The sequence below is a fragment of the Schistocerca serialis genome, chromosome 5, assembly GCF_023864345.2.
Source record: "Schistocerca serialis cubense isolate TAMUIC-IGC-003099 chromosome 5, iqSchSeri2.2, whole genome shotgun sequence".
NCBI lineage: Eukaryota > Metazoa > Arthropoda > Insecta > Orthoptera > Acrididae > Schistocerca > Schistocerca serialis.
This window is the reverse complement of record NC_064642.1, coordinates 144,089,020-144,114,831: the sequence shown is the minus strand read 5'-3', so window position 1 is coordinate 144,114,831 and position 25,812 is coordinate 144,089,020. Positions and strand designations below refer to the sequence as shown.

At 41.7% G+C, this 25,812-nt stretch overlaps 1 protein-coding gene across 3 annotated transcripts in view; it reads right to left on the bottom strand.

Moving 5' to 3' along the window:
- The window catches only part of LOC126480820 (condensin-2 complex subunit G2-like), a 290,712-nt gene that overhangs the window by 246,287 nt on the left and 18,613 nt on the right, over window positions 1-25,812 (bottom strand). For all 3 annotated transcript variants that reach the window (XM_050104156.1, XM_050104158.1, XM_050104157.1), the window contains exon 4: window positions 13,006-13,155. In XM_050104156.1, coding sequence (XP_049960113.1) covers window positions 13,006-13,155 — 150 coding nt within the window. The remainder of the gene's footprint in view (window positions 1-13,005; window positions 13,156-25,812) is intronic.

Sequence of the window (25,812 nt, the reverse complement as noted above, 5' to 3'; positions counted from 1 at the left end):
ATTAAGTCTCACCATGCGGTCAGTCAGCAAGCACAAGTCAACAAATGACAACTACAATAAATTTTCAACTCACTTCATGAGTATATTCAATGAATGCTTCCCTCTTGTAACAGTACAGACTGAGTGTCTGTAAAGTAGATCAAGGGTAATGAACAGAATTATAATGTCTACTGTTAAGAGGGGGAAACTGCGTATGGAGGTAAAGGTTAATGGAAGTCCCGCTTTCTTAAATATATAAGCACATTACAAAAAGTAGTTGAACTACACTCATGCTCATAAATTAAGGATAATGCTGATACATGGTGAAACAACACTCTGGTGGGCAGTTTGTGGGTTTAAATCACCTCGGGGTATGACCATGCGGTGCATTTGACCTGTGGACATCGCACGGTGGGCCTGGCAGCAGTCCACATGTACAGAGGTGTGTTGGTGCACGTCAAGAGTACGGTGCAGCGAGTAAGTGTGCAGATGTTTTCAGACGTGCTAATGGTGACTGTGTATTGAAAATGGCTCAAAGAGCACATATTGATGACGTTATGAGGGGTAGAATGCTAGAGCAACTGGAGGATGGTCAAACACAGCAGGTCGTAGCACGTGCCACAAAGTGTGATCTCAAGATTATGGCAAGGATTCCAGCAGACAGGAAACGTGTCCAGGCGCTACAGTATGGGACGTCCACAGCATATAACACCACAAGAAGACCGATATCTCACCATCAGTGCCCGGAGGCGGCCACAAAGAACTGCAGGACCTTACTGCAGCCACTGGAACAGCTGTCTCCAGGCGCACATCTACATCTACATCTACATTTATACTCCGCAAGCCACCCAATGGTGTGTGGCGGAGGACACTTTATGTGCCACTGTCATTACCTCCCTATTCTGTTCCAGTCGCGTATGGTTCGCGGGAAGAACGACTGTCTGAAAGCCTCCATGCATGCTCGAATCTCTCTAATTTTACATTCGTTATCTCCTCGGGAGGTATAAGTAGGGGGAAGCAATATATTCGATACCTCATCCAGAAACGCACCCTCTCGAAACCTGGCGAGCAAGCTACACCGCGATGCAGAGCGCCTCTCTTGCAGAGTCTGCCACTTGAGTTTGCTAAACAGCTCCGTAACGCTATCACGCTAACCAAATAACCCTGTGACGAAATGCGCCGCTCTTCTTTGGATCTTCTCTATCTCCTCCGTCAACCCGATCTGGTACGGATCCCACACTGATGAGCAATACTCAAGTATAGGTCGAACGAGTGCTTTGTAAGCCACCTCCTTTGTTGATGGACTACATTTTCTAAGGACTCTCCCAATGAATCTCAACCTGGTACCCGCCTTACCAACAATTAATTTTATATGATCATTCCACTTCAAATCGTTCCGTACGCATACTCCCAGATATTTTACAGAAGTAACTGCTACCAGTGTTTGTTCCGCTATCATATAATCATACAATAAAGGATCCTTCTTTCTATGTATTCGCAATACATTACATTTGTCTATGTTAGGGGTCAGTTGCCACTCCCTGCACCAAGTGCCTATCCGCTGCAGATCTTCCTGCATTCTGCTACAATTTTCTAATGCTGCAACTTCTCTGAATACTACAGCATCATCCGCAAAAAGCCGCATGGAACTTCCGACACTATCTACTAGGTCATTTATATATATTGTGAAAAGCAATGGTCCCATAACACTCCCCTGTGGCACACCAAAGGTTATTTTAACGTCTGTAGACGTCTCTCCATTGATAACAACATGCTGTGTTCTGTTTGCTCAAAACTCTTCAATCCAGCCACACAGCTGGTCTGATATTCAGTAGGCTCTTACTTTGTTTATCAGGCGACAGTGCGGAACTGTATCGAATGCCTTCCGGAAGTCAAGGAAAATAGCATCTACCTGGGAGCCTGTATCTAATATTTTCTGGGTCTCATGAACAAATAAAGCGAGTTGGGTCTCACACGATCGCTGTTTCTGGAATCCATGTTGATTCCTACAGAGTAGATTCTGGGTTTCCAAAAACGACATGATACTCGAACAAAAAACACGTTCTAAAATTCTACAACAGATCGACGTCAGAGATATAGGTCTATAGTTTTGCGCATCTGCTCGACGACCCTTCCTGAAAACTGGGACTACCTGTGCTCTTTTCCAATCATTTGGAACCTTCCGTTCCTCTAGAGACTTGCGGTACACGGCTGTTAAAAGGGGGGCAAGTTCTTTCGCGTACTCTGTGTAGAATCGAATTGGTATCCCGTCAGGTCCAGTGGACTTTCCTCTGTTGAGTGATTCCACTTGCTTTTCTATTCCTTGGACACTTATTTCGATGTCAGCCAGTTTTTCGTTTGTGCAAGGATTTAGAGAAGGAACTGCAGTGCGGTCTTCCTCTGTGAAACAGCTTTGGAAAAAGGTGTTAATATTTCAGCTTTACGCGTGTCATCCTCTGTTTCAATGCCATCATCATCCCGGAGTGTCTGGATATGCTGTTTCGAGCCACTTACTGATTTAACGTAAGACCAGAACTTCCTAGGATTTTCTGTCAAGTCGGTACATAGAATTTTACTTTCGAATTCACTGAACGCTTCACGCATAGCCCTCCTTACGCTAACTTTGACATCGTTTAGCTTCTGTTTGTCTGAGAGGTTTTGGCTGCATTTAAACTTGGAGTGAAGCTCTCTTTGCTTTCGCAGTAGTTTCCTAACTTTGTTGTTGAACCACGGTGGGTTTTTCCCGTCCCTCACAGTTTTACTCGGCACGTACCTGTCTGAAACACATTTTACGATTGCCTTGAACTTTTTCCATAAACACTCAACATTGTCAGTGTCGGAACAGAAATTTTCGTTTTGATCTGTTAGGTAGTCTGAAATATGCCTTACATTACTCTTGCTGAACAGATAAACCTTCCTTCCTTTTTTTATATTCCTATTAACTTCCATATTCAGGGATGCTGCAACGGCCTTATGATCACTGATTCCCTGTTCTGCACTTACAGAGTCAAAAAGTTCGGGTCTGTTTGTTATCAGTAGGTCCAAGATGTCATCTCCACGTAAACAGATAAACCTTCCTCCCTTTTTTTTATATTCCTATTAACTTCCATATTCAGGGATGCTGCGAAGGCCTTATGATCACTGATTCCCTGTTCTGCACTTACAAAGTCAAAAAGTTCGGGTCTGTTTGTTATCAGTAGGTCCAAGATGTTATCTCCACGTAAACAGAGAAACCTTCCTCCCTTTTTTTATATTCCTATTAACTTCCATATTCAGGGATGCTGCAACGGCCTTATGATCACTGATTCCCTGTTCTGCACTTACAGAGTCAAAAAGTTAGGGTCTGTTTGTTATCAGTAAGTCCAAGATGTTATCTCCACGAGTCGGTTCTCTGTTTAATTGCTCGAGGTAATTTTCGGATAGTGCACTCAGTATAATGTCACTTGATGCTCTGTCCCTACCACCCATCCTAAACATCTGAGTGTCCCAGTCTATATCTGGTAAATTGAAATCTCCACCTAAGACTATAACATGCTGAGAAAATTTATGTGAAATGTATTCCAAATTTTCTCTCAGTTGTTCTGCCACTAATGCTGCTGAGTCGGGAGGTCGGTAAAAGGAGCCAATTACTAACCTAGCTCGGTTGTTGAGTGTAACCTCCACCCATAATAATTCACAGGAACTATCCACTTCTACTTCACTACAGGATAAACTACTACTAACAGCGACAAACACGCCACCACCGGTTGCATGCAATGTATCATTTCTAAACACCGTCTGTGCCTTTGTATAAATTTCGGCAGAATTTATCTCTGGCTTCAGCCAGCTTTCTGTACCTATAACAATTTCAGCTTCGGTGCTTTCTATCAGTGCTTGAAGTTCCGGCACTTTACCAATGCAGCTTCGACAGTTTACAATTACAATACCGATTGCTGCTTGGTCCCCGCATGTCCTGACTTTGCCCCGCACCCTTTGAGGCTGTTGCCCTTTCTGTACTTGCCCGAGGCCATCTAACCTAAAAAACCGCCCAGTCCACGCCACACAACCCCTGCTACCCGTGTAGCCGCTTGCTGCGTGTAGTGGACTCCTGACCTATCCAGTGGAACCCGAAACCCCACCACCCTATGGCGCAAGTCGAGGAATCTGCAGCCCACACGGTCGCAGAACTGTCTCAGCCTCTGATTCAGACCCTCCACTCGGCTCTGTACCAAAGGTCCGCAGTCAGTCCTGTCGACGATGCTGCAGATGGTGAGCTCTGCTTTCATCCCGCTAGCGAGACTGGCAGTCTTCACCGGAAGCCAGAGAGGATTTCCTCCGATCCATAGCGACATACATCATTGGTGCCGACATGAGCGACCACCTGCAGATGGATACACCCTGTACCCTTCATGGCATCCGGAACGACCCTTTCCACATCTGGAATGACTCCCCCCGGTATGCACACGGAGTGCACATTGTCCGTGCACATTGGTTTTCTTCCCCTCTCTTGCTACCATATCCCTAAGGGGCCCCATTACGCACCTGACGGAGCTCCCAACTACCAGTAAGCCCACCCTCTGCGACCACCCGGATCTTGCACACTGAGGGGCAACCTCTGGAACAGGACAAGCAGCCATGTCCGGCCGAAGATCAGTATCAGCCTGAGACAGAGCCTGAAACCGGTTCGTCAGACAAACTGGAGAGGCCTTCCGTTCAGCCCTCCGGAATGTCTTTCACCCCCTGCCACACCTCGAAATGACCACCCACTCTACCACAGGTGAGGGATCAGCCTCAATGTGGGTAGTATCCCGGGCAGCCAGAGTCGTAGTCCGATCGGGGGATGCGTGGGACGAGCTGGCCATCCCCGACAAACCCCCATCCGGACCTCCACAGTGATGCCCATTGGCAACAGCCTCAAGCTGTGTGACCAAAGCCAACACTGCCTGAAGCTGGGAGCGAAGGGATGCCAACTCAGCCTGCATACGAACACAGCAGTTGCAGTCCCTATCCATGCTAAAAACTGTTTTGCAAAGAACGTCTGAACTAATCTACAGAGAGTGCTAACAAATCGACAAAATTTAAACGGTTATTAAAATACAAGATTGCCTAGTAAATGCAGTAATGCTGCTACTTGCGCATTGCTGACACACTGCTCGGCGGCGGAAGGACACTACGCGATTTTACACTATTCAGGTACTAAAACACGATGCTACACCTCTCAAATACTATAATACGCCCGAAATTTATGAATTAAACAATGCATGTACCAAAAACACGCAAAGAAATTAAGAATTAAACTATGTAACAAATAAGTGAGCTAGGAGCATACGACTTTCTACTGGCAGCTGCTTATCCAACAGCGGCAGGAAGCACACACAGTCTACAGACGAATGAACAGACAAGGTTTATTTGGCTGGAGACCTGCAAAGTGCATTCCACTGACCCCTGGTCACAGGAGAGCCCACAAAGCCTGATGTCAAGAACACAGTACAAGGTCATTGGAATAGTGGTCCCAGGTTATGTTCACAGACGAGTCCAGGTATAGCCTGAACAGTGATTCTCACAGGGTTTTCATCTGGCGTGAACTGGGAACCAGATACCAGGGTCCCACCTTCCTCCTGACGGATGATAACGCACGGAGCCACCTAGCTGCCATCATGGAGGAGTACCTTGAAACAGAACATATCACGCAAATGGAGTGGCCTGTCTGTTCTCCAGACCTAAACTCCATCGAGCACGTCTGGGATGCTCTTGGTCGACGTATCGCTGCACATCTTCAAACCCCTACGACACTTCAGGAGCTTCGACAGGCACTGGTGGAAGAATGGGAGGCTACACCCTAGCAGCTGCTCGACCACCTGATCCACTGATCCAGAGTATGCCAACCCGTTGTGCGGCCAGTGTATGTGTGCATGGTGATCATTATCTCATATTGACGTCGGGGTACATGCACAGGAAACAGTGGTGTTCTGTAGCAAATGCGTTTCGGGACAGTTTTCTCACCTTATCACCAATACTGTGGACTTATAGATCTGTGTCATGTGCATTCCCTATGTGCCTATGCTATTAACGCCATTTTTGTGTAGTGCCATGTTGTGTGGCGCCACATCCTGCTATTATCCTTAATTTATGAGCATGACTGTGGCAAGCTTACTGCAAATAACAGATTCATTTCAATTTAAAGCAATCCACTTGATTTGTACTACTGATTTATTGAAACCACAATCAGTTTTGAGATATTAAAATCCAATCTTCCGGTGTCAGTTGTGACTGGTGTTCATAGTATATGGCTGCCCAACAGCCGACAGTTTTTATACACCTGAAGTTGGGATTCTAACATCCCAAAACTGGGTGTGGTTTGAATAAATCATTAGTACAACTGAACCAGATCTCTTTTGATTAATTAATCATGCCTCTTAATTGTGAACATACCAAATCTCATGCAGATTCATTTCAAATGCTAAACACAAATCAATGCTGTTTTGGCCTGTTATAAGGAGTGAAGCTGGCAGTGCAATGGAGAGAAATTCCTCATCTGAACTATCGATAAATGGTGGAGCTGTTACAGATTCAAATGCTGTGTGTAAATTGTTTAATGGTTTCTTCACAAATTGCAATAAAATTTATGATTGCTCACCACGAAGTAGAAATCCTGGTATAGCAGAGAGGAATTGCCAGGGTTTTAAGTTTTTCTGTTTCAGGCCCTGATGTTATGAAAATTATAACGTCCCTAAAAATTTTAACTCTGTGGCTTGGGATGAAGTTTCCTCTATAATAATAGAAACAGTTTGTTACAGTATTGTTCATCCACTCTCTCTCATACTCAACCAATACACTATGTGATCAGAAGTATCCGGACACCTCGCTGAAAATGACTAACAAGTTCGTGGCACCCCCCATCGGTAATGCTGGAATTCAATATGGTGTTGGCCCACCCTTAGCCTTGATGACAGCTTCCACTCTCATAGGCATATGTTCAATCAGGTGCTGGAAGGTTTCTTGGGGAATGGCAGCCCATTCTTACGGAGTGCTGCACTGAGGAGAGGTATTGATGTCAGTTGGTGAGGCCTGCCACGAAGTCGGAGTTCCAAAACATCCAAAGGTGTTCTATAGGATTCAGGTCAGGACTCTGTGCATGCCAGTCCATTACAGGATGTTATTGTCATGTAACCTCTCCACCACAGGCTGTGCATTATGAACAGATGCTTGATCGTGTTGAAAAATGCAATTGCCATCCCCGAAATTGCTCTTCAACAGTGGGAAGCAAGAAGGTGCTTAAAACGTCAATGTAGGCCTGTGCTGTGAAAGTGCCACACAAAACAACAAGGGGTGTAAGCCCCCTCCATGAAAAACACACCATAACATCACCACCTCCGAATTTTACTGTTGGCATTAAACACGCTGGCAGATGACATTCACTGGGAATTCGCCATACCCACACCCTGCCATCGGATCTCCACATTGTGTACCATGATTTGTCACTCCACACAACATTTTTCCACTGTACAACTGTCCAATGTTTATGCTCCTTACACCAAGTGAGGCATCGTTTGGCATTTAACAGCATGATGTGTGGCTTATGAGCAGTCGCTCAACCATGAAATCCACATTTCCTCACCTCCTGCCTAACTGTCATAGTACCTGCAGTGGATCCCGATGCAATATGGAATTCATGTGTGATGGTATGGATAGATGTCTGTCTATTACACATTACGACTCTCTTCACCTGTCGGCGGTCGCTGTCAGTCAACAGACAAGGTCGGCCTGTATGCTTTTGTGCTGTAGGTGTCCCTTCACGTTTTCACTTAACTATCACATCAGAAACAGTGGACCTAGGGATGTTTAGGAGTATGGAAATCTTGCATACAGACATATAACACAAGTGACACCCAATCATCTGAGCATGTTTGAAGTACATGAGTCCCCACCCCACTCTCCTCTCATGATGTCTAATGACTACTGAGGCCGCTGATATGGAGTACCTGGCAGTCAGTGGCAGCACAATGCACCTAATGTGAAAAACATATGTTTTTTTGGGTGTCCGGGTACTTTTGATCACATAGTGCATGGTGGTTGTTTATGGCTGCACGATTCGCGATGCACAAGGACATGAATGGATATGTCGCAGGTGACCGTCCTTCGGTTATAAACCCAAATAATTCAAGAACGAAATGATATCGATCCACTCTAAATTTTAAATAAAATTTCGATAACTTACCTACATTTCACTCACTGCTACGTTGAGCTAAAATTAATAATGTGTAAAGTTTATGCAATGTGTTTTTATCTCTGTGCTCTGTGACCTCTTTAAAATTTCGTGCAATGTTATACTCAATTTGATGCGGTAGAACTAGTATGACGGATAACGAAAAGAAGTTCAATATTGGGTCAAGATATCGGACTCTAAGATGTACAATTTTTTTTTTTTTTCACCTACTACCATTCAAATAATTGGATGATAAGTATTTCATATTGGCTGGAACGCTGTCTCTCAGCACAGCCATCAGTATTTCACAAGAAGCACAGCCATAACAAAAGCCACCTCCACACAGAATGCAAAGCGCACAGCCACAGAAGCTTGAGGGTTAAACAGAAAACTATAGGCCTATCTCATTGGTAACCATTTTCTCAAAAATATTTGAAAGAGCTGCATGCAATCAGATAGAAAATTATAATTCATACCAAAAGGATTATTTTATGGAGTCAATTGGTCACAAATGTTAGCAAAGGTCTCAATAATAGAATGTCTGTGTCAAGCATCTTTTGTGACCTTACCAAAGCTTTCGATACTGTAAATCGTGACCTGCTTCTCTAAAAACTGAAATGCAATGTTTCTCAAGGAAAAACTATTAGTTGGCTGTCACTGCAGTTGGCAAACGGAAACAAAGATTACTTGTTAATTACAGTGGCAATAAATTCCTCTCTGGTTCAAAACATACAATTAGGCATTCCACAAGATTCACTATTGTGGCCACAACTTTTTTGTATTACATCTATGATATGCCTTGCCAGATTCACTTTGATAACATCCTCTATGGAGATGAATCAACAGCTATTGTCTACTGTAAAAGCAAAGAAGACTTAATTCACTACACTGAGCAGACATTTGAGGAACAAGGGATGTGGGTCAAAAATAATAATTTGCAACAAAACTTAGCAAAAACAAAATTGTTCATTTCGCTTCAAAACAGTCAGCACAATGTATAAGTGAAATAAGCTGTATGGAAAAAAGATTAGGCACCACAAACTGTGTGAAATTCCTTGGTGTACTAGTAAGTAAAATTATGTTGTAGAGTTATCATGTGGACAACGCAATGAGTCAGCTTAACACTCAAGTACATGCACGTCATGAACAACCTTACATTGAGCTTATTAATCTGTGTGTAGTGTCACAATTGTCAATTCACCTATGTCACAATCCAATGTAACAATAAAAATTTGATTTGATTTGATTTATTAGTTAATAAGTCCCATAATCAATATGGAAGATGCAGAAGCATTTTAGTTGGAACCATCTGCTGCATGTGCACTTCCTGATATATTCTTGCCCTGGTATAATGAAAATATTATGAAAATGATAAGACTGCTACTCACCATATAGAAGATATGATGAGCTGCAGATGAGTAAAAAAAAAAAAAAAAAAAAATGCTGAACACCCGAACTTTAGGCAAAAAAGCTTTTTACTAAAGTACACGGCACACACACATTCACAAAAGCACAGCTTGTACACACATAACCACTATCTCTGACCTTAATGGCCAGAGAAACTTCTCATGTGTGTGTGAGCTGTGCTTGCCAGTGGCCAGAGACAGATCTCATGTATGTGTGGATTGTGCTTGCATTAATGTATGTGTTTTGTCTACTTTGGAAGAAGACCTTTTGGCCAAAAGCTTACATGTTTAGCAGTCTTTTGTTGTGTCTGCCTGCAATTCAGCACCTCCTGTATACAGTGATGGGCAATCTTTCTTTTTCATAATATTATAACTATTCCACACGGGATTTTTCCAGCCTTTCGTCATGCCCTGGTATGCTACCCTTTCCTCTTTTACACAGCTCAAACATTTAAATACTTAAAAATCGTAATTACACATAAGCTAATATATCAACAAAAATAATCGGTTTTTGAAAATATAATGTAGCTGTATAGACAAAAATCTACTCACCACACAGCAGCAGGGCAAAGAATATATAAAGTTTATGTAAATGCACAAATTTTCAAATCCAGTGGATCCTTCTTCTGGCAGACGAGTTGAAGGGGAAGGAAGGGTGATGAAGGAAAAAGACTGGTAAGCATCACAGAGAAGTCAACCAGGATCCTGATAAGGGGAGACTTACTAGACAGGACATGAGGAAAGACTGTTAGCTGGGGACTGCACGGGATGAGATTTGAAAACCTAAGAGCTTAAATGTGGAAGATAGGGTAATAAGCAAGACAGAGATTACTGACACATCAAACCTGAGTTGTTAAAAAGTGGAAAGCTAAGTACATCATATGTGACACATATGTGTGGTGGGGAGTGGGGAAAAATAGACATGTCAGAAAATAAAAGGTATAGAAAACTAACAAGGAGCAAAGAAAGCAATAGCTACTGAAAGGAAGGGTTGAGGCAGAAGAAATTAGTATAAATTAAGATCATGTAGGCAGAGAGAAAAAAACATGTTGTAATGTCAGTTCTCACCCGTGGAGTTCTGAGAAACTGGAGTCAGGGGGAGAATCCAGAGAGGACATGTGATGAAATGGGCATCCATGTCATGACTGTCATATTGTAGGACATACTCTGCAACAGGATATTGGGTGCTGCCAGTATACTTCCTCCAGCTGTCCATTCACCGTAACTGATAACTTGGTTGTAGTTACACCAATGTAAAAGGCCCAACAGAGTTTACAGCCAGTACATAAAATGTAGGTAGCTCTCCCGTTGCTAAGTGCATGGCCGGTATAAGTGGCAGCAGGAAGGTGTGTAGAGCAAGTCTTAGAGTGGGGATGGTCACAGAGGCAGAGCCACAGAGGAAATGGGTGCAGAAGTAGCACAGGGTCCTACCACAATACTGTGGAGCTTGGGAGGGGGAAAGCTACTTTAGTTGTGGTGAGCACAATGTCAGACAGAATGGACCTCATTTCAGGTCATGATTTTAGAAAGTCACAGCATTGTCAAAGCAGCTGATTAATACATTCAAGACCAGGATAATACTGAGTGACATGGGGGTGCACTCTTAAGCTGTTATTTGGATGGATCGGCAGTACTCATATTAGATGTGATGGCCCGGAAATCTGCTTTTGAACTTGGTTTGTAGGGTCATTACAGCAGTGAAGGCTGAGGTGAGAATGGCGGTGCATTGCTGAGGATGAGGCCAACATCAAGGGAAGTGGCAGGGGATTCAGAGTAAGGCCATGCGAAATTTAATTGAGAGGAAGTAATTATAGATTGCAAAAATATTAACAGGTCAATTTCACCATGAGTCCATATGGCACGCAAAGATGTCATCAATGTATCTAAACCAAACCAGGGGCTGAAGACATGGATCCCAGGAAAGCCTCCTCCAAGCAACCTATCAAAAGGTTGGCCTTGGAAGGAGTCATCCCTGTTCCTGTGGCTGTGCCCCTGATCTGTTTGCATATCAGACCCTCAAAAACAAAACATTTGTTGGTAAAGTATAAAGCTGGTTAAGGTGAGAAGGAAGCATGTCGTAGGTTTGGAATCAGGTGGGCACTGGTTGAGGTAATGTTCAGCAGCAGACAGACTGTGTATACTGGAGATTTTGCTATATAGAAGAAGGTGGCTTCAAGCAAGGTGTGCGATGGGAGTGAGACTGGCAAAGATTTCAGATGATCCAGGAAATGGTTGGTGTCTTTAGTATAGGAGGGAAGTCTTTGTACTATAGGTTCCGGGCATCTTTACTGTATGGATCCACTGTGAAGCTGACATGTTGCACCCTCCTACCAAACCCATTCCTGCCCCGTAACTGGCAAAATATATATTATCAAAGGGAGAGCTACCTACACTATTGGTCTTATACATTGGTATGACTACCACCAATTTATCAGTTAGAGTGAATGGGCATGGAGGTGTATACCAGCAACACACATTATCCTGTTGCAGAGCAGGTCTACAACTTGACAACCAGGTTGCCTGGTTCACCACATGTGCCACATGGATTCTTCCCCAGATACCAGTTTCTCAGAACTGTAGATGGAAACTGGTGCTACAACATGTCCTTGGTTCTCACCACCCACCTCAAATTAATTTATATAAATTTCTTCAGTCTCCGCATTTCTTCTCATTAACTATTCCTTCCTTCATTCCCTTTTAGTTTTCTACATGTTTTATTTTCTGACCCATCTATTTTCCCCTGCCCTCTACCTCTGTCACAAACAATGCACTTAGCTTTCCGCTCTTATTAACTGCTGAATAACATTTTGTCAGAAATCACTGTCTTACTTATTGCTCTAACTTCCACATTTAAGCTCTCGGGTTTTCATGTCTCATACGGTACAGCCCCAACAATCAGTCTTCTCTTCTCATCCCGTATGGTGAGTCTCACACATCCCAGGGTTCTGGGTGACTTTTCCGACCCTTCCTCATTTCCTAAACTCACCAGTAATTTTCCTTCATCCTTCTTCCTCCCTTTCAATCTATCTGCCACAAGAAGAAGCCACTGGCTACAAAAGCTCGTACATTTACTTAACCTTTATATGTGTTTTCTCCTGCTGCCTACTGATGAGTAGATTTTTTATCCACCCAATTACATTACAATTACACACAAGCTTCCTATTCAATAAGTAGAACTAATGTTGCAGACCAATGCAAGTTTCTGATTTCCTTATGGGCCAAAACAAAGGGAACACATCTAAAAATTATCACAGGTGCCTTACTTGCCACTTCTAGTTCACTATTCACAGTTCTTCTGTCAACAAACAAATTCACTCCTGCAGTATAAATTTTGAGAGCATGCTTTAACTATCGTAGCTGAACATGATACAAAACAACAGGAATCAGTTTCAACTGAAATCACTGGTTATCACAATAAAGAAACAAATGCTCTACCTTATCATCCAGACAGTCATTTTTTAATAATCCTACAAGGACAATAAAAATTTGGCTTGAAAAATTTTCCACATTGGGTTCTCGTTCTTCCAATAGTTGATGTAGAAGAAAAAAAACTACGTCCAAGAATTCAACAGATGTCTCTCGATCCTAAAAAAAAAGAAGGAAAACATGAAATGATTAAAAAACTAGGCACCAACCTTTCAATACACCAAAGAGATACAGAACAAAACTATATGCAAAATAGAGGGTGGTCAAAAAAAGTGCTGTATACTGTGAAAAATGCTAGTCCTCATCGAAACAAGAAAAATAGGTTCAATAAACATGGGTATGGAAACGCATACTTTCCGAGATAAATACATGTTTATAGGAAGGGCAACACAATGCTTGGTTGCAGATATTAGCACTGTTATTGCATTGGCATTCTGTGTAATGTGTCGGCAGGATCTTACTCACAGTACTCTACCTACCATTAGGTGCTCTGCAGACAGTTGTGTGGTTTGAGTCGTTTTGTAGTTTCCATTAGTTTTTGTCGTGTTTGTTTCTCTTATGGCATAGTACTGTCAATCGTGGGTAGGTATCATGGAGTTTTACCTTCTTCCAAATGTGGATTCACTTATGTGTTTAGTGTTATTGCACTGTTTGTACACACAAATTCTCCCTTCCATCACATGGTAGCAATGGAAGCCTACCACTCAACAAGTGAAAAGGTGGATTTGATATTCTGCTATGGTTTAGCAAATGTATGTACCAAGCGAGCCCGTGTGCTTTACATTGAAAAATATCCATAGCGCAGAGTGCCCTCTGATAAGCTGTTCGGCAGACTTTTCCAGCGTATGAGAGCTATAGGCACCGTTGCATCTCAGAGGGCTGACAGTGGACAGCCCCACACATTCTGCACACCTGACTTGGTGTGCTGCAGTCAGTGGAAGAAACCCCAGGGACCAGTGTGTGACAATTAGCAGCAGCAGCAGAAGGTGTGTCTCACTCTCTTATCTAGGAAGGGGGAGGGGGGGGGAGGGGGAGGGGAGTGGGGGGGGGGGGGGGGTAGTACTTCACGAACAACTGCTGTACCCATATCATCTAAGGCCACAGAATCATCACGGCAGACAGTGGTTCTGTCAATGGCTGTTGCAGAAGTGTCCGCAGCTCCATTGTTCACACCCAAGATTCTTTTTACTGATGAGGCAGGTTTCACAAGATAGTGTGTTGTGAATTTCCATAACCAGCACATACAGGCGGGTGTAAATCCCCAAGAAATTCAGGAAAGAGGGCATCAACACATTCTTAATCAAAATATCGAAACATGTACTTGACAACAGATTAATGGGGCCATACATGCTACTACAAAGTTTAACTGGGGCACATTATCTGGACTTTCTCACTAATGTATCACCTACCTTGCTGGAGGCTGTGCCACTGCAGCAACAAATACAAATGTGGTTCATGCATGATGGCGCACCAGCACATTTTCATCAAAATGTGCGCGAGCATCCAACATAGACATGGAGACACTTGAAGGAATTGGTCTATGCCACATCAATCAACTATGTGCGGGCGCTATAGGGTCGCATCTTCAACGCATGCCAGCAGTTACAACAACAACCGGGTATACTTCAAAGGGTGCATCATTGCTTATGACGGAGGGCAGTGGTGTACTGTCATGAATGGACACCATTCACCCGTGAACACGTGTTTATCACACAAAGTATGCATTTACGGACCCATGTTTATTGGACTTATCTTAGAAAATATGCATTTCCAGACCAAAGTTTATTAGAGTTATTTTTCTTCTCTTGAGGAGTACTACCACCTCTCCAAGTATTTGGCAATTTTTATAATTCCCTGTATATACAAAGAAGGCATACCGGTATGATGACACAAGACAATTTGTGAGTAAAATACAAGTACAAGAACTTCAAACATTACAGAGATGTAAAACTTTACTCAGGATGGCCAGAATACACCAATTCATCAATCAAATAATCCTAAAGTATCTGAAATGGAAAACAATGTCACATTTATTAATAGGGAATGAGATATTTGAGCTCCACTGCAGTCCTCTTGTTCCTGATACAGAATATGCACAACATAGAATTCGTAGACTCAGATCCACCAGGTTAGCCGAGAGCACTAATGCACTGCTTCCTGGACTCGAGTAGGCACACCAGCCCCAGATCAAATCCGCCTGGCAGATTAAAGACGAGGGCCAGTGTGCCGGCCAGCCTGGATGTGGTTTTTAGGTGGTTTTCCACATCCCATTTGGTGAATACCGGGCTGGTTCCCACGCCCCGCATCAGTTACATGACTCACAGACATTTGAAACACGTTCACACTATTTTGTGGTTTACACGAGACGCAGACAGCTGGGGTACACTGATTCCATCCCGGGTGGTACGGGGTGGGGGCAGGAAGGGCATCTGGTCACGCCTTCAAATTAACCAAAGAAGAAGAATTTATGCATACAATTAATAATGAAACAGAGAACAGAAAATAGTAAAATATTCAATCAAAACTTTAAAGAAAGGAAGAGCTAAATGAATTGAAGAAACTCCAACTGAACTGTTGAAATATGGCACAGATAAACTACATGAACATTTGAGAAACCTTAGTAGGCTTTTTACCAAGAATTTGTAAGAAAGGGAAAAAAAGATGAGTTTCAGAATTATAGAGGTGAAATTGTGCATACTATATTTGGCAGAATTTATGGAAGAATGATAAAAAAAATTTTAGACAAAGAATTTAAGGAAGTGGAGGCTGAAGAAAAAGCTGGCTTCAGAGCGGGCAGATCAGCTACAGATCATACATTTTGTTTGCAGCAAATACTTGACAAGACAAATATTCAAAAGCAGCCCCTTCACACAGTATCTGAAGACACAGAAAAAGTGTATGATAATAGACATTTATGCAGTTTGTGGAAAGCTTTAAAATCATCTAATATTAATCCTATCATAATTAAAGCAATTCAGAATCTATAATAAAACTCTACAGTAACAATAAAAACATAAAACTTTCCCTCACTTATATTTGAAATTACTGAGGGACTACATCAAGGACGCAGCCTACTTAAATTATATACAGAGAAAGCACTGAAAAATTGGAATAAATCTGCTCACGACCAGATAATTTTGGGACAAGATGAAGGAGACACTGAATACATCAATATATTAATAGAGGAATAAAAAATGGGGGATTCAAGTCAACACGGATAAAACAAAATAGATGGTAATAAGATCAAATCAAAATTTGATACCAGAAGAAGTGATGGGCATAATTACACATACTGAAGAGTACAGATATCTGGGAATAAAAATCACACAAGATGGTAAATAAGGTACGGAAATCAGTTCAAGAAAAAAACCCTGGAAATTTTACTATCGGAATAGTAAATGGAATTTTATGTGATCAACAGATAAGAAAGGAAACAAAAGTAAAGATTTTCAATATAATTATTATTAGCATTATGACATCTGAATCAGAAATATGGACAGTTACATCCCAACTCATGAAAAGTTTGACGTAAACTGAGATGAACTTTTGGAGATAGTCAGCAGAGGTATCGAGGTGGGAAAGGGTCAGAAACGAATCCATCAGTACAAAAACCGGATGTCACATTTTCGATTACTGACTGCATGGAAGAAAAACTTAGGGTTACTGGATGGTGTGCAGTGGGTCGCCAGTTCAGACACGACCAGCAGCAATTATTTATTATATAGTATTTGTCATTTCTGAAAGATCTTGAAATATCTTATGTTTGTAATGTTTCACATCCTGGAATATTCAATGTTCGTATAAATACCACCATTCTGGAATATTCAGTGACTGTGTAAACAGATGCACCCTCCGCCTAGGACAGTTCTGTTCTGGCTGTATGTTGCTGTAAGAAATATGGCACATTAAGTTGCAGGCAGGAACAAACTAAAGACACTTACACATTAGCTTTCAGCCACAGCCTTCGTCAGAAAGGGAAACACACACGTATTCATGCATGCAAGCAAGCACAGCTCATGCACACAAGACTGCCTCCAGCATCTCTGGTCCAAACTTGCTGGAGATGGCTGTTAAGTGTGCATGAGGTGTGCTTGCTTGTGTGAATGAATGTGTGTGTGTTTCCTTCTCTGATGAAGGCGTGTCTTTTTGTTGTTCCTGTCTGCAGTCTTTCTTTCCCTTGTACTCCTGATATTCCAACCTGGAGTTCCCATTGTTTGTTAGAAATAAACTTGCTTTCAGTTCTAAGTATTGTATTTCAATTGTGACCCTGCTTTGGATTTGAACTTTAATGTGGTTACAAGGTGACACTGTTTTGTGGAGACACCAGGAACTTCAAAACGTCTACATCACTGTGACTCCAATTAGGCAATATAAAAGCCATTGCCTGCATGGAGAGGATCAAGAATACAAGCTATTCATCACTCCTAAGGTCTGTATATTTAGGAGACAAACAGATTCCAGCACAACAGTTATGCCAGATACACACCGTTATCCATCAATGGAGATAACAGGCCAAGACTCAATGAAATGGATGAAAGGATTCAACTGAGTTGCTAAATACAACAGGTGGGATGAGATGACGTGTTTGGAAAATGTATACTTTTACTTTGACAGCACAGCCCAGCAGTAGTTTGAGAACAACAAAGAGAAGCTCAGCAGCTGGGACAAATTCCATACCGAGCCAAAGAAAACATTTGGTGACAATCAGAAGCAAATCCGCTTGGCAGGGGAACAACTGAATAACAGGGGCAAATGTCATGAGGAAATGACACAGTCATACATAGACAATGTTTCAGCCCTATGCCACGTCGTAAATCAGAATACAAATGAAGCCGACAAAATTCCACACTTATGAAAAGAGACACAGAAGACATGTACCAAACTCTTCTGGTAAAGGACGTCACAACAACAGAGGAATCAATCAAGTGGTGCCAGTGAATCAAGGAAATGCAACAGATAAGAGTCAGATGAAAAAGGTATGACCAACTGCCGAATGTGATTCCTATGGCAGTTACTGATGACCATGATGACCTCACCTCTCTCATACTTCAGATAGTAATAAAACTGATGCAGCTGTGTATGGCAAACAGAAACGTCAGACCAAATACACAAAAGATGGCAGCCTTGAATGTTAACCCAATGTGTCAGGAGATAATAGATAATGATGAAGAATAGATGTATCGATTTTTAGCACCAATCACTGCCACCAGCCAAATGCACCATGAGGGATGGACTAGGCCAACCTGGACTCATGCCGCAACTATCAAAAAACAACTCAGCATCCGAGCAATGCAGATATGACCAACCTGCCTAGTTGCTAGTCAACTCTTGAGACTTCCTTTTCTGTGATGTCAGATACTTCTCATAAACAGCTAAAGAAGACTACAATTCATGATATGAAACTGATTCTACTTAAAGTCTCAAGGGGAAATATGCCTAGCCAATGTAAACATGTGCTGCAAGAACAACTATCAGTAACATAACGCGGCCTTTCGAATTTGTCATTTTAATTGAATGTAGTCATAATATTATCAGATGGGACTTCTTGCACACATCACAAGCAGTCATAGGCAGTGGAAGACCAAAATTCTAGACTGATGGAGCTATTCCAACAAGCACACACAACAAATATCTCCAAAGAAACAGCCAAACTAGTTCAGGTAGGGCAGCTTAGTGTAATTAACAAAGAATCATCCTCCACTACCACTACAGACAATGCAGGGGAGGAAGCTATTATTGAAATGAAAATAGGATGTGGCCTGACCAAGGAACAATATCGGTGAGTGAGAGACATTCTGTGTCAATTCTCAGATGCTTTCAAAACCACAGTGGAGAAAGGACATACTAACTAGCCTGTAGTAAAACACTATATCAAAATTGGGGATCATACAACAATTAGCCAATACTCAAACAGCTACTCGCCAGTTGAACTATATGGATAAACCAAAAGGAGGTAGAAAAGATTCTGCTGAATCTTCAGGAGGTCCTTAAGACCTCTCCGTAACCCTTGTGGTGGAGGACGGCACATGACGTTCCTGTGTCGACTACTGACAACTGAACAAAATCACAAAGAAAGATGTCTATCTACTGCAACAGATTGATAATACCCTAGACTGCTTGAAATAGGCAGAGCACTTCTCAATTATGCACATGCAGACAGGATGACAAGCATGACAAGAACAAGACTGCCTTCATAGCTCCTGATCGTCTCTATGAGTTTAAGGTTATGCTGTTTAGACTGTGTACTGCTCCAGCTACCTTCGAACGTATGATGGAAAACCTGCTTCCACAACTTAAATGGATTACATGTCTTTGCTATTCAATGACATTGTCATTTTTTCAAAGACATTTGCAAAACATTTAAGCCACCCGATGAGTGAGTTGAAGTGTGTTCAAACTGCACACCTCAATCTGAATCTGAATATGTGCCTCTTCACTGTTCAAGAAATAAAAATCTTGGGGTACTTAGTGAATAGTGGTCAAGCCTGACCTGATCCAGAGAAAATAAAAGCAGTCAAAGATTTCCAACTCCTCAGCAAATTTGTGATATGAGAAGTTTTCTTCAAATGGACTTGTACGACTGGCAATTCATAAAGGATTTTGTACCAAGGCATATCCTTTGCAGGAACTACTGCAAGGAGAACCCAAATTTTCCTGGAAGAGGGCACAAGAAAATATCTTTTCTTGCCCTTAAGCAGATGCTAATATCTTCTCCAGTTCTAGGATAATATGACGAGAATGTTGAGACAGAACTTCACACCGACACTAGCGATTTTGGAATAGGGGCAGTTCTAATAAAAACTCAGGAAAGCACTAAAAAGTTGATAGTTCATGCTTCCAGAGTACTCTCCAAGTCCCAGATGAACTACTCTACAACTGAGAAAGAGTGTCTTGGAGTCGTTTGGACCATCAACAAGTTCCAGGTGTAGTTATTAAGCAAACCATTCATCACTGAGACAGGGCACCATTTTCTATGCTGACTGACTAATCTGAAGGATTCATCGAGCCAACTGGCAGAACAGGCACTGAAGCTTCAAGAGTACAATGTCACAGTGGACCCCGACTACTGGTCAAGGAAGAACGAGGAAGAACCAACAAAAGGAGAATTCCAATAATAGACAGACCATTTTATAAGATAAACTGTGATCCAATGAGACAGAAATGGTTGCTCATCATTCCACCTCATCTACAGTCAGCTACCCTGAAATGTTTCCACATCACTCCAACATCTGGTTGCCTCAGATTCATGAAGACTCTAGACATATCAAATGCAGGTACCCCCGGCCAGAACTCTTACTAGTTCGTTACACACTATATGAGGCACTCATATACAACACAACAAAGCAAGACATTACAGGCTTCACACCATTCTCCAAGGTTGCAAGCCAACAACATTAATGGATACACTGTTCCCATTTCAGCTGGATGATACTCAGAATGACTATGTCCAACATCTCATCACCAGAATCAAAGAAGCACGGCAGCTTGCTCACGTACATTCTGGACACCAAGGAGAAAGACTGAGAGTACTCCAACACCATGCACCGCCCAGTGAGATACAGCTCAGAAAACTTCCTATGGAGTTTTACACCTCTGCGGAAAGTACTTAAGTGCTACTTTGGGCCACGCCATATCCTTTGTCACTTGTTGCACATCACATACAAAACCATCATAACAAAAAATGGGCAGAGATGATGTTCATATCCTCCATATGAAGCCCTACTACTGCCCAGAGGCACACCTTGATGATGGAAAGTTCAAGAGAACTGGCAGTCACAAAGCTTTCATGGGAAGAGCTTCCTTCAATGTTCATCACAGTGAAGAGGATGTAACAATACGACTAGAATGCAAGAATCCACTGGTGCCACCATACACAAGCCTACAGACAAAATCTATATCCAGGGTGCTGTAGCTTGCTTCAATGAGAACTGAAACAGCAAGTCACTGTTTATCTGGGAAAAGGAGCAATGACAAGAGCTGTGGAGCAGGCAGTATGGTGTAATGGATAGTGTTGCTGGATGGTGTGCTGTGGATCACCAGTTCAAATGCAATCATCATCAATTATTTGTTATGTGATATTTATCATTTCTGTAAAGTTCTTGAAATACAGTATGTTTGTAATGATGGTATATTCTGGAATATTCAGTGTTTGTCTAAATAGATGTTTAAATAGCTGCACTTTCAATCTAGGAGGTCAGTTCTGTTTCGGGTATATCTTGGTGTTCGTAACAAACTTGCTTTCAGCGCTGCGTGTTGTATTTCTGTGATGACCCTGCTTTTGGATTCAGACTCGAGTGTGGTTATAACATGACAATATGGTATGGGCATACAAAAAGGTACTCAGAGGCGAGAGAGAGAGAAAGAGAGAGAGAGAGAAACGCATCATGGAGTGGGAACCACCAGGAAGCAAAAAACAGGTAGACCACCAGCCACATGGATACAAAGAATTCAGGAATTAGCTAGACAAAGAAATATTGAAATTAATTTATGGATAGGTACGCACAAATGGAGAATTAAAATTAAATCTGATTATAATTTTGGGTTATTGGAAAATGTAAACACATTGTAAAAGTGAGGATGATGATGATGACGATGATGATGATAATAGACAAAAAATAGGAATAGATAATACAAATATTAAAAGAAGAACTAAAAGAAAAATATAGACAAAGACTAACAAAAATACGGGAAACAGAATTGACAGCAAGAAACAAGACAAAAGCTATAAATACCTATGCTATACCAATATTGACCTACTCATTTGGAGTAGTGAAATGGAGTAACACAGACCTAGAAGCACTCAATACACTTACACGATCACAATGCCACAAATATAAAATACATCACATACATTCAGCAACAGAAAGAATCACATTAAGCAGAAAGGAAGGAGGAAGGGGATTTATCGACATAAAAAACCTACATTATGGACAGGTAGACAATTTAAGAAAATTCTTTATGGAACGAGCAGAAACTAGCAAAATACACAAAGCAATCACTCATATAAATACATCGGCTACACCTTTGCAATTTCATAATCACTTCTACAACCCTTTAGATCACATAACATCAACAGATACGAAGAAAGTAAATTGGAAAAAGAAAACACTACATGGCAAGCACCCGTATCATCTAACACAGCCACACATCGATCAAGAAGCATCCAACACATAGCTAAGAAAAGGCAATATATACAGTGAGACGGAAGGATTCATGATTGCAATACAGGATCAAACAATAAACACCAGATATTACAGCAAGCATATTATTAAAGATCCCAATACCACAACAGACAAATGCAGACTTTGCAAACAACAAATAGAAAACAGTAGATCACATCACAAGCAGATGTACAATACTAGCAAATACAGAATACCCCAGAAGACATGACAATGTAGCAAAAATAATACATCAACAACTTGCCATACAACAAAAACTAATAAAACAACACGTTCCCACATACAAGTATGCACCACACAATGTACTGGAGAATGATGAATACAAATTATACTGGAACAGAACCATTATAACAGATAAAACAACACCGCATAACAAACCTAACATCATACTCACCAATAAAAAGAAGAAATTAACATAACTAATCGAAATATCCATACCCAATACAACAAATATACAGAAGAAAACAGGAGAAAAAATTGAAAAATACATCCAACTGGCTGAGGAAGTCAACGACATGTGGCATCAGGATAAAGTTGACATCATCCACATCTACATCTACATTTATACTCCGCAAGCCACCCAACAGTGTGTGGTGGAGGGCACTACTTTACGTGCCACAGTCATTACCTCCCTTTTCTGTTCCAGTCGCATATGGTTCGCGGGAAGAACGACTGTCTGAAAGCCTCCGCGCGCGCTCGAATCTCTCTAATTTTACATTCATGATCTCCTCGGGAGGTATAAGTAGGGGGAAGCAATATATTCGATACCTCATCCAGAAACGCACCCTCTTGAAACCTGGAGAGCACGCTACACCGCGATGCAGAGTGCCTCTCTTGTAGAGCCTGCCACTTGAGTTTGCTAAACATCTCCGTAACGCTATCACGGTTACCAAATAACCCTGTGATGAAACGTGCCACTCTTCTTTGGATCTTCCCTATCTCCTCCGGCAACCCGATCTGGTACGGATCCCACACTGATGAGCAATACTCAAGTATAGGCCAAACGAGTGTTTTGTAAGCCACCTCCTTTGTTGATGGACTACATTTTCTAAGGACTCTCCCAATGAATCTCAACCTGGTACCCGCCTTACCAACAATTAATTTTATATGATCATTCCACTTCAAATCATTTTGCACGCATACTCCCAGATATTTTACAGAAGTAACTGCTACCAGTGTTTGTTCCGCTATCATATAATCATACAATAAAGGATCCTTCTTTCTATGTATTCGCAATACATTACATTTGTCTATGTTAAGGGTCAGTTGCCACTCCCTGCACCAAGTGCCTATCTGCTGCAGATCTTCCTGCATTTCGCTACAATTTTCTAATGCTGCAACTTCTCTGTATACTACAGCATCATCCGCAAAAAGCCGCATGGAACTTCCGACACTATCTACTAGGTCATTTATATATATTGTGAAAAGCAATAGTCCCATAACACTCCCCTGTGGCACACCAGAGGTTACTTTAACGTCTGTAGACGTTTCTCCATTGATAACAACATGCTATGTTCTGTTTGCTAAAAACTCTTCAATCCAGCCACACAGCTGGTCTGATATTCTGTAGGCTCTTACTTTGTTTGTCAGGCGACAGTGCGGAACTGCATCGAACGCCTTCAGGAAGTCAAGGAAAACAGCATCTACCTGGGAGCCTGTATCTAATATTTTCTGGGTCTCATGAACAAATAAAGCGAGTTGGGTCTCACACGATCGCTGTTTCTGGAATCCATGTTGATTCCTACAGAGTAGATTCTGGGTTTCCAAAAACGACATGATACTCGAACAAAAAACATGTTCTAAAATTCTACAACAGATCGACGTCAGAGATATAGGTCTACAGTTTTGCGCATCTGCTTGACGACCCTTCTTGAAGACTGGGACTACCTGTGCTCTTTTCCAATCATTTGGAACCTTCCGTTCCTCTAGAGACTTGCGGTACACGGCTGTTAGAAGGGGGGCAAGTTCTTTCGCGTACTCTGTGTAGAATCGAATTGGTATCCCGTCAGGTCCAGTGGACTTTCCTCTGTTGAGTGATTCCAGTTGCTTTTATATTCCTTAGACACTTATTTTGATGTCAGCCATTTTTTCGTATGTGTGAGGATTTAGAGAAGGAACTGCAGTGCGGTCTTCCTCTGTGAAACAGCTTTGGAAAAAGGTGCTTAGTATTTCAGCTTTACGCGTGTCATCATCTGTTTCAATGCCATCATCATCCCGGAGTGTCTGGATATGCTGTTTCGAGCCACTTACTGATTTAACGTAAGACCGGAACTTCCTAGGATTTTCTGTCACGTCGGTACATAGAATTTTACTTTCAAATTCACTGAACGCTTCACGCATAGCCCTCCTTACGCTAACTTTGACATCATTTAGCTTCTGTTTGTCTGAGAGGTTTTGGCTGCATTTAAACTTGGAGTGAAGCTCTCTTTGCTTTCGCAGTAGTTTCCTAACTTTGTTGTTGAACCACAGTGGGTTTTTCCCGTCCCTCACAGTTTTACTTGGCATGTACCTGTCTAAAACGCATTTTACGATTGCCTTGAACTTTTTCCATAAACACTCAACATTGTCAGTGTCGGAACAGAAATTTTCGATTTGATCTGTTAGGTAGTCTGAAATCTGCCTTCTATTACTCTTGCTAAACAGATAAACCTTCCTCCCTTTTTTTATATTCCTATTAACTTCCATATTCAGGGATGCTGCAACGGCCTTATGATCACTGATTCCCTGTTCTGCACTTACAGAGTCAAAAAGTTCGGGTCTGTTTGTTATCAGTAGGTCCAAGATGTTATCTCCACGAGACGGTTCTCTGTTTAATTGCTCGAGGTAATTTTCGGATAGTGCACTCAATATAATGTCACTCGATGCTCTGTCCCTACCACCCGTCCTAAACATCTAAGTGTCCCAGTCTATATCTGGTAAATTGAAATCTCCACCTAAGACTATAACATGCTGAGAAAATTTATGTGAAATGTATTCCAAATTTACTCTCAGTTGTTCTGCCACTAATGCTGCTGAGTCGGGAGGTCAGTAAAAGGAGCCAATTATTAACCTAGCTCGGTTGTTGAGTGTAACCTCCACCCATAATAATTCACAGGAACTATCCACTTCTACTTCACTACAGGATAAACTACTACTAACAGCGACAAACACGCCACCACCGGTTGCATGCAATGTATCATTTCTAAACACCGTCTGTGACTTTGCAAAAATTTCGGCAGAATTTATCTCTGGCTTCAGCCAATTATACTATCAACTACAGGAGTCATACCACACAATATCCACCAGTACATCAACGCAATACAGCTACATCCAAACGTATATATACAACTACAGAAATCTGTAATTATTGATAAATGTTCAATTACCCGAAAGTTCCTAAATGCAATGTAACATATACCGTACAGTTAAAAGGAAGTCACACTTGCTCAAGGTCCGCGTCACTTTCCATTTTTAACCAGACATAATGTCTGAGACAGGAAAGAATGATAAAAATAATATACAGCATGACTAACTAAATTACAGTTTGTTTTAAAATGTTCTAGAGCTAAAAGGTATGTAACTGTTTACAATAAGTATGAAAATTACACAGGGGAATAATATCAGGGGTACCACTTAGCCCAACAGCCAACTGAAGTTG